The following is a 10869-nucleotide window of genomic DNA, read 5'->3' as shown; positions in this document are numbered from 1 at the left end:
AAAATTAATGACTCGAGTCTGACTCAAGTCCAAGTCATGTGACTCGAGTCCACACCTCTGGCACACACACACACACACACTCAGTTAGAGAGAATCATTTATAGGTGAAAGTTTAATCATGTTTTGCTCGGGGTTGCAAAAGAGCAGTTTGTCGCAGAACTGCTGCTGATGTGTCAAGACGATAAGCGAGCATCCGGCAGTGACAGGAAATACCTGCCGTGAAGACGAAGACAATGTTCTTTTCAAATTGTGTTAAAAGTCATTGTGGTTTTGAATTGACGTATGCATATATTGGATCTGACGTTGAGGGGGCGTTATTAAATAACATATACCCTGATGGTATAAAATATCTGTTTATGTTTTGAGTAGTCGAAGATTAGCCCTGTCTGCGAACGGAACTGGTCTTCCCACGCGTGTATTTCATTAAAATCAATTGTTTGACCAAGCTCTTGGACCATGGTTGTTTGTACTCTCCTTCCTCAATATTTGAACCTTAACACAACCTTATTTATTTATTTGATCGCTAACAGTCCATCCACGCTTGGAAAAGATGCGCGCACCTATAGTGTTAATAGTTTACTTGAACTTTTTTTAACATAGTTAAATGTTAAGTGATGAGGGATTCCCACAGACGGCTCGCGCTGGTTTTCCACAAGAATTAAAACCACTTTGTTGCACTTTGTCATTCAGATACTGAATAAAAGGGGCTGTTGCTATAAAATTGACCTGACCCTGTTCCTTCATTTAAAGAGCCATAACACAGAGGTCACACTAGATAGAGATATTATAGAGATATTCATGAAAACTTTATGTTTTTTCAAGTTTTTTTGTTTCCTTTCTCTAGTTATTTCATTTATATTTATGTCATTTATATGAATAAATAAATACATTTTCTATCTATCTATCTAGTTATCTATCTGTCATGGATTTTTTTGACCTTTCTCGAAGCGTGGCGGTTGTGAGAACCGTGAGGAATTGCCACAGGAACATGTTAGACATGTTTTGGCCATCACAGATGTTCCAAGAATTGTAATCGTCCTGAGAGGGAGGGGGTCGGTGGAGCACAGTTCATGATTGAAAGAGGAGTGAAAGAAGCCATCTATGTCCACTGTGAACGACCATCTTTGAACAGAGGCGGTGGTTTACGACACAAAACTGTCTGCCATCTATAATCCAGTTCTGAGATCTTTTCCCGGACGCCTTAACACCCACACACATCCTGGCCTGTTTGACCTCATGAAATCACATGATAGGGTGGGGCTAGGTTTCACAGCGGGTTCACCCATAACCCTTGGCTGATTGTGACCTACTCCCGTTTTCACACCTTGGCTCATGTGATCAGGTAGAGGAGCAACAGGGGGCTTTTTGACCCCCTTGGGGGGACTCTCCTCTAGGACTTAAATCTGGGAATCTCCACCATTTGACTGAACTGAACTGAAGAAGCCTCTCAGATGAGAGGTGAAACATCTTCAAGCAACTTAGAGACGTCCAGTCCAAACTTCTTTCCAAGCTCTTTAGACTACCATGACCTGGATGACTGAGAACCTTCACAGACATATTGTCTCAAAAAACTTGTCCTCTTAACGTAGCTTTCTAACGTGCCTGATACTCTTATACTCATACAAAAGGGCATATTACAAATATATAGCACACATGAACAAAAGAAAAGCCTCTCTCTTTCTTTCTCTCTCTCGCTCTCTCTCTCTCTGTTCCCCAACAGTGCTTACTGGAACCTTCAGTACTTGACAAAGCAACAAAATGTCTTTCCATGCCTTTCACACCTCTTGTTCTGCATGTGTTCAATACTTTTTTAAAAAACAGTCTCATGGTGGTCAGAGGGCCCGGTGGCGGCAGTGTCCGGCAGCCTAGCCTCTGTCAGTGCGCCCCGGGGCAGCTGTGGCTACAACGTAGCTTGCCATTGCCAGTGTGTGAATGGGTGAATGACTGAATGTAGTGTAAAGCGCTTTGGGGTCCTTAGGGACTGAGTAAAGCGCTATACAAATGCAGGCCATTTACCATTTATTTTGTTTATTTTTGTGGACTGGAGATCTGGTCAGAATTTAATGTTAGCATTAAATTAGCACCTTTAGAAATAAATGTACTTAAAATTGGTGATGTGTTTCATACTTATTTTACCCGCTGTGAACCTTTAGAACCTTGTAAGCAGAGAGAATAGACCTTATCATTTTGTTAGCTCTGCTCAGACAGTGTTCCTGAGCAGTGTGCTGGATGTGGGGAAGTGGGGAAAACCCATTGATTTTCCCCACTGTCCTCAGTACTGTTTGCAGCCCTGAAGGCTTCTGACTACACAGATATATATGCAGTCAGTAAGAAAGTGTCTCCAACCTGAAAATCCTAGCCTGAAAATCCTAGCCTGAAAATCTGGGTGTGACCTACCAGCTGCAAGGGGACTCTGCATAACTGTGTGTGACTGAACAATCTAAGTAAAGAGGGAGTTATCAACAAGGGTGCACATAAGTGGTCCGCAGGTGCGCATGTGCTGTCAAAATAAAAAATGCGCACCAGACAAGAAGTTCTGCACCACATCTCTGTGCGTTCATCATTTGTCTGAAGCCAGCTCACCTCCTGTAACCACTTTTTCGAGAACACGTGCTTCTTTTGTGGTTCTGACTTCTTTTGACATTTCTTTGGAGGTGGAGGAACACCAAAGTAATTGCTTAAAGGAGCTTGCTTCTTCGACATCTTTAAGCGTTCTAAACAAATGTCTGTCCTCCTCCAGAAAATCTTATGTACGCAAATGCGCGTTGCAACTTCTTATCTGGTGCGTGTTTTTTATTTTGACAGCACATGCTTACCTGCGGACCACTTATGTGCACCCCTGGTTATCAACTTGAGTCAAAGACTGAGTGTTAAAAGACTCTTTATCTGAGTCTGTGATGTGCAAAGAGCTTAACCAGACTCCAGAAGGCTGCAACTGCAGTAGCCTTGTTTTGGTTTTAAAATCTTTGTGAAATTTTGCAAGAAGTATTTCTGAGGTTTCTTACCTCACATAATTCTACAAGGTTGTCAGCAAGTACATGTTTCAGCAAGAGAGTGGAGAGAAGGATGCAGCAGCACCAGAAAGTTGTGAAGGAGGTGCAGCTGAGAGGAATCACTGTGACATCATGGTTAGAGAGCTTTCCTAAGAGCTATTCAGTCTTGTTTTATGTAAAATTGGAGGCCTGCTCACCTTATTAAAGTGGTGTCATTGTGCCATATTGACAAAGGACACCTATACAATAATGTTCGTCATGACTTCATTAATAATGAGCTACATTGTGCACTGTGCATTTCTTTTTGCAAGCTTGTTGAGTACATGAAGTGGTGTATAATGCCTCAGTTATTATTCACAAAATTGATCTTCCCAAATTGAATAATTTTTTAGACATCATTAAAGACGTTCCCTTTGTTTTCCAGTTTGCAAATGCTTGCAAATACCTGATTTTGAAGCTTGTGGAGAGATTGTGATGCTTTTATGTAATATGTTCAAAAGAAAAGTTTCTAGAAACAACAACCTAACCTTAAGATCTTATTAATACTTTATTCAAACTTGAATTATAAATGTGAAAATCTAGATTAGTGTTAAAAGATGCAAAGCATCTAACCAAATAAACATATTTGGTTAGAGGAGGAGGGTATCAAAATTTGAGGGTGTTTTTGCACGCCGCATTTGCTTTCTTTAATGGACTGCCTTGAGCCACTAAATTGGCCTGAGCTAGTTGGATGACTCCAGTCACATCTCTCTTATGGTGCAGTAAAGGGAACACCTGTCAGCCAGTCAATGCTTCCTCTTCTGAAAGGTGTGCATATACTAGATATCTGTAGGCAGTATACCTACTGAACTAAACATGGTGAATTAGCACTTTATCTTTCCTACATTTCTGACCAACTGTAACTTTTAAAAGTATTAAAAACTCTTTTAATTGATTTATTCCCATTTTTAATTTCCTTTCATTCATCATATACAAAGCTCTTCAAATTACCATTGCATATGAATTGCATTCTATAAACAAGCCTGACTTCCCATTGCTTTCTTAGCAAGTGATTACATGTTAATCTGTTTTGCACAGGCAATGCAGGTTCATCACACACAGAATTGCAGTTTGAATCCACTTGTAGTCAACACACTGTTTGCTGATGCAGAGCTTAACCAAATCACTGTGGCCTAAAAAAATACAGTTTTAAGAATGGAACTTATCACTGTGCTTGCATATGTTTCAACTAAACTGTTCAAAGAGTAACAACCTATCACGAGACAAATGTCTGCTCTTTCTGGGAAATTACTGGCATAAACAAGTGTCTCATGACACTATTATGAAACGCACTGACAACAGAAAAGAAGCAAAGGTTAACGCGGTTACCATGTAAGAAAGACAATTTTTTAAAAAAAAGGGGAGGGGGGAGTGAAATTCACAGAAAAGAACTCAATTAATAAATCAATACCAGCCTTACAACAGCAGCCCCCACCCCTCCATATTGTGGAACAGGTAGTAGACACTTAATATCCATAATATCCACACCAATAATTATATTAAAATAAAATAAAAATGATTAGCAAGAAGAACCTACCTAAAGTCCATAGTGCTCCTCTTGGGAAAGCAAATGTGTTTAGAACAACAAAGCATTCAGACTGTACTTGTGCAAGACAGGTGTTATAAAAATAAACACAATAAAATAAATAAATAATATAAAATGCCTTGAGATAACTGTTGGTATTATTTAATGATATGTAAACATAAGAAAATACACCTAAGTCAAGGGGATGAACCAGTGTTGTGTTTACAAATGACACAGAAAATAAGCAGAATGGCACATCAAAAGCATAAGCCACAACTCACACTGACTTTTTAACATTTAAATATTATTAAAGATAAAATATAGAATACTCTTAGTATACTACTAAGTATAAAATTGTGAAAAGGCCTCATTTTATCTGAAATGAATGAGCATAATACTAACTAACATAACTAACAAACGTCAAGTCAATTTTATTTTTATAGTGCATTTATATCAACAGTGGTTGAGCCAAAGTGCTTTCCAGGCAATTGCATGTAAATTGAAATTTCAATAAATAAGACTTAAATGGACGAGCATAATAAAAATGAAAGCCTAGCAAAAATTACAACGATGATAACCAGTTTAAAACTTATTATGGGATAAAATTATAAAGAAATTCAGAAAATAATGGAAAAAAACAAACAAACTTACAGATACATACACAGATAAAATCTAACAAAGGAAACGTCAAGATAAATCGAAACTTGGATTTTGGAGTGTATGATTTTGTTAAATTGTTAGAAAGTGTGGCCACCAGAAGGAAGCCACTGAACTGCAACAGACCCTTTATTGGCCTCTAGTCTTTGTGTGAAAATAAAAAAAGGAAATGAAGTAATATAAGTAGCATAAAAAAATATGTTCTAATATGTATTATAAATACAATGTATGCGCATCTGAATATGAACTTATCTCTGTGCTAGTAAATGTTTCAACTAAACCTTTTAAAGAGTAACAACCTATCAAGAGACACATGACTACACTTTCTTGGAAATGCCTGGCATAAACAAGTGTCTGATGACTCTACTATAAAACCCAGTGACCGCAGACAAGAAGCAGGTTTTTTCTTTTTTAATATAGTGGCAAAATCACAACAACAGTTGCCTCAAGGCACTTTCTATTGTAAGATAAAGACCCCACAAAAGAAAATGGAAAACTCGAATTATCATGGTTGTAGCAAAGACAACATGGAGGTAAAATTCACAACAAATCATTGGCTTACTCACTGTTCACCTGCAGGCACATACTCCTGAACAAAAACAAATAATTAAGTGAATGCCAGCCTTAAAGCAGCACCTTTTCCATTCCACTTGCAAACTAGTTATCATCATCAGCTATGTGCTGTCTTTTCTTTGTTTCATTAGTACAGTATGAAAAACTCAATTTCTTATGCAACTATGAGTTCTCTCATGTGACAACAGCTGTAAGGCCTCATGCTGTCCTGCTAATTGACCAACAAGAAGCTCAGCACCCACCAAAGGCACACACATGTGGTAACCAATTTTCTCGTCTCTTATCTTGGCTTTCAGAATTTTACACTGATGTCTGTTTTCCAAACCCAACTGAAGATTCATTAGCCCATACTCCCAAGAGCTATTTTTGAGGTGTGACTTACTATTAACATTTAGTTCATTCATTTTCTCAGTATCCAGTTGAGCTTCTACGGTTGTTCATTTTGGTGAGGATAAAGAGACGTATACGATGGAGGTGGTTCTTCCTGCTGAAACTGAGGCAGAGCAGTAGATCCTGGATATTGTACTGGGGGTGATGAAAACGCTGGAGCTGAGAACTCATATGGTGGGGCACCTTGTGGCCACTGGTTAAAGGAAGTAAAGTCGCTGTAGCTTGGAGCCCCAGCTGTCCCAGGTGGGTAAGGCCCCAGAGCCTCCCCAGGCTGAAAGGCAGCAAAACTGGGAGGAACGATGGCCAGTGGAAACACAACCTCTGGATCAGTGGCAAAACTAATGTCCACATACACCTAGGAAACATGTCAGTAATAGATTAGTAAACATCTGAATCAAAGTGCAACATATGAAGCTACTGATTCAGTTATTTGTCATAAATAATTTATATGTTATTATTCAAATTTTATGCAGCATTTTGCAATAGTAGTAGTTTAATTAGGTGTTCTGCAGTAATTTTTTGTATACATTTTTTAAGAGTTTAGGACACGTATTTTACGTGTCTATTACTTACCTGAAAATGTTTACAAACAGATGAAGTTTAATTTCTAAGGTAATACTATATAAAAGAACTATGACTTTGTTTCATACCTTGATGTAATATTCCACTGAGATGATTTCACAGTTATGGAGAATGATGACATCAACGGGAATCTTCACTTGGCAGGAGACACTTTCCTCTGAGTTTGGATTTATATTGTCCCCGACCTTTTTAAATAAAGTTTTCTCACTGGACGTAGAAGAGCAACCAGCACGGTACACTATTCTCTCCTGGAGTTTGAATTTGGGCTTCATGTCCTTGGAGGAAGAGTTGCAGATTTTGGTGGCAACAGATAAAGTTTCACCTGACAAAAGCAAATATTATAAGTAAACTGCATTGTTAAATGTATTTACATTAGATTTTGCAAATTGCAAACAATTTACCTGGAAAACAGACTGTTCTGTTAATAGTAGCAGACATTTGGACCTGTCCCTTGGAGAGACCACTCATCTTTTTACTCACTGTACTAGATTGTGGACACTATAACAAAACATACAGACAAACATTTTCCAACACAACTTAATGCCTCACTGAATTGCATTTTTAAAGGTTACAATACACTTTTCCAAGTATAAAATTTCTAACAAACCATTGCAGTGTTTGCCATTACTTGAACAGTGTGTAGAAATGCCTTAGAAACAAACTTGATCTCTTTTTGTACTGTAGAAGGCCATCGCCAGCTCCTGGATATCTTTGCTTCAACCATGTAGACAACTTTTCCATGGCATCCTGTAAAGGATGATGGCATGTTCCTATAAAACAGAACCATGGTATAATGCATTTGTTTGTAAAGGCAAGTTATGACACAGTATTGATACTTGCAGCCAGAAATTCCCACTTACCCCTCTGGGATTTTAAGCCTGAACTTAAAATAATGGACCCCTTGGGGAAGTGAAGTGCCTGCAGGAGAAATGTGATTAAACTTTTGAGAAACTCTTGAGTGGTAGGCTCTTAAATGCAACTGCTGCTTTCCAAGATCTGCATCAAGCCTAGTTACAAACTAGAAGATATATTTGATAAAGAACTTCACTGTAAAAAGTCTAGACTTGAATCACGTTCAGTAAAACTAAAAGAAAATGCAGACAACTTTAAACTCACCTTTGAAACTCGAGTGCTTTTTTTATATTCCTGTTTTAAACTTTGCATTAAATGTATTTTTTTAAGAATGGCATTGGTTTACTTTTGTCTGTTTCATTTAACTGCACATCAGATTAAATTAAATATTACAATGCTTTTGGTTCTTTTTTATTTATTTAATTTTTTCTGCTTGTGACATTTTAAGGTTTTTATATGGCAGACATACTGAATGATCATAGGTAGGCAATGATAACTAATAATAGCTGCATTTTACTTTGGGGAGATTTTCATTTAATCTATGTGATGTTTAATGTTTCTCCTATCAGCAAAAGATCATCTGGAAGAAGGGAAGTTGGGACAAATCCCTGGAAGGGCTGTATCAGGAATGGTATCCAGTATAAAAATCTGTCAAATCAAATATGTGGATACCTCTGCTGTTGTAACTCCTGTGGTAGCTTATGGCCATACTAACTTGTATACCTCAAACAGAACTGACTGAAGCATCAGTAGTTATATCTTACTTTTTCTACAGTTAATCAATACTCATGTCTGTATGCACTGTTATTCCTGTTGTTTTTGCACACACTTTTCTAATTATTCTTAACTTCACAGAAAACTCTTTTTAAAAAAAAAGCAGGGATCTCTAAAATGCATGTATCACCATAGTGTCTTTAATATTATCTCTGCACGTGTAACATGTTTTATTTTCAAGCCAGTCTGCTAGTTTCTAGCTAGAAGACCATGACAACCATGGATGTAACCAGCCCGGTAACCTGGCCATTACCAGGTCAGTAATATTTTTTTACTCCCCCAAAAAAAGATTGGCACCTATCAGTGTCTGACACTGAAGATGACTTTAACTTTGAAAAGACTCTATGGGAATTCTGCAATATTATAATCTATCCCACAGTGCCTGTGACTGGGTTGTGTTTAGTGAGTTAGGATAATGCAAGACTCACAAGGAATGATAACTGAGAAGAGAGAATCAGAGGTACAGTGGGACCAGAGCCAATGTGAAAGTAGCATTTTGCTTTGAGCAATTTAAATTTCAAAAGAAGGACGAATTCCATTCTTTATTTAGTTGTATATACTCAAAAACGCCAATGCAGGTATTTACACAGTTACTCCTGCAAAAAACGGAAGCTATAGAAAATGTGCTTTGAGGTTTTTATAATTTCTGGTTGAAGACTACTATAACTCTATGATATACGGTCTTATGACTTTACTTTTAAGAGCTGTAGCCTTATAGGAAGTAGCTCTATCAAGCAAAGGGTGTCCAGTGTTGATTGGTTTATTAGCTGAGCTAATTAAATGTAAATAATGTTATCTCTGGATGGTAGTGCATGAGATTTGCCTTCTTGTTGAGATGAACCCTTGTAACGGATTGAATAAAAATATATTTGGTGTCTCTGTATCAATAAAGCCATGCAAAACATCGGAATATGCTGCTATATATCGTTCCCCGCCACCTGGTTAATAGTTTGGCAAAGTATAAAAACTGACAGAAACAGAGTCGAGAAGCACACGGCAGAAGTGTATAGACGTGGCAATAAATAGTGCAGCCTAAGGGGGAAAGTACCATTTATAAACACATGAGGTGATCAAGGAGTGTAACAAGAGAGGGAACCCTCAAACAGTTGCGACAGAAGTAGAAAAGAGGGTCGAATTCAAACTGGTCACAAGACACGGAAGACAAATAACAGACAAAACAGGAAGGGAGACGCAGGGAAAGGCAGGCGTGAATAGTTTGACACAAGAGGATTCAAGAGAGGATACGCAAACAATTAAGAGAATTACAGTCTAAAATAACAAAACATTCGAAGTGTGGTGAAATGGTTAAAACATCCGTCTTTCGCGCGCACAATTCTAGCTAAATCATAAATCCATCCGCTTTGGGGACTCCTTGGGGAATGACAGCAGATTAAAGCACCGTCCTTTATGGAACTAAGAACTAAAATTTTAATGAAAATTGAATAGTAGATGACAACCAAACTAGAAGCGCAAGAACGGAATTATCATAATATACAAGGATTACATGAATAAAACTAAAAGAAACCAATGATCATAACAAACTCAGTATATTGCCATGAGGAGTGAAATGGCAAAATAACGTGATTTCCAAGTTCTAAATAAATAAACCTACCTTTAGCATTTTCTGCAACTAAGAGTTCCTTCACCTTGAAATATCTCCTATGATCACTGTACGATCTCTCGTCATCTCCACTTCCTTCAGACCAGTGTACGTTTGCGTCTCCTTTGGCCTTTACAGAAACACTTTTGACTTTGATGGCTTTTGTCAGGCTGAAACTAACTGTTCCAACTATAGTATCTCCTTCAGAAAAAGTATCGCTTTCGTCGATTGTTCCGTAAGTCACATTAAAGTCCTTTATCGGAGACATTTCTGAGCTGTCGGCGAAATGCTTTTCTCAGCACTGACGAGCAGATCCAATGGGCGTGACAGGAGGCTCCGCCTATAGAGTGACGTCGTGGGCTTTTTTTTTTTTTTTTAATTTGACATAGTACCAAAAAGTGTGAGACATTTATTACAACAGCTCTTTAGACAATAAATTTAGCTTATGCACCATAATGACCAACTAGACATATTACTGGGATTTGCACAGTTTAAGATAGCTACTTAATATTGTTCACTAAGTCTTTACCAAAGTCACAGTTTATTCACAGATTTTATTTACATTTACTAATCTGAGAAACACTGACATGTTGCAAATGCTTTTTGGGATCCATAACTAAACTAAATGCTGTTTGAAGAACGACTTTTCAGCTTTTCAACCCTTGTAACAGTAGCACCTCATTCAAACTCCTTTTGATCAAAAGAAGTAGCCTGCTATGTTTGGGTGGGCAGCTAAAAACTCTGGATGCAAGTTTCCAAATGGTGGTGTTACGCAACAGAAAAACAACAGTGCCATGTATCATGGCATGTAACTGATGGCAACAACAGTGCTAAGCACAGAACCACCGTGCTTCCCTCTGCTGCCTTTGCTACTAGCTTTTGAC

General features: G+C 37.9%; 1 protein-coding gene across 2 annotated transcripts; it reads right to left on the bottom strand.

Moving 5' to 3' along the window:
• Window positions 1-4703: 4703 nt before the first annotated feature.
• On the bottom strand, window positions 4704-10305 carry LOC101465916 (arrestin domain-containing protein 3). Of its 2 annotated transcripts, none has more exons than XM_004544396.6 (6): window positions 9998-10305; window positions 7620-7677; window positions 7367-7529; window positions 7161-7257; window positions 6828-7081; window positions 4704-6532 (listed from the first exon to the last, which is right to left on the bottom strand). In XM_004544396.6, exons 1-6 carry the CDS (start codon window positions 10251-10253, stop codon window positions 6215-6217), a joined length of 1146 nt encoding a protein of 381 aa, XP_004544453.1. In that variant the 5' UTR covers window positions 10254-10305; the 3' UTR covers window positions 4704-6214. The 2 variants fall into 2 exon arrangements, with proteins under 2 accessions (XP_004544453.1, XP_004544454.1); XM_004544397.6 differs by having other exon boundaries at window positions 7388-7529.
• Between the last annotated feature and the right edge of the window lie 564 nt (window positions 10306-10869).

Source organism: Maylandia zebra, linkage group LG12 (assembly GCF_041146795.1).
Source record: "Maylandia zebra isolate NMK-2024a linkage group LG12, Mzebra_GT3a, whole genome shotgun sequence".
NCBI classification, from domain to species: domain Eukaryota; kingdom Metazoa; phylum Chordata; class Actinopteri; order Cichliformes; family Cichlidae; genus Maylandia; species Maylandia zebra.
This window is presented reverse-complemented; position numbering and strand designations above follow the sequence as displayed.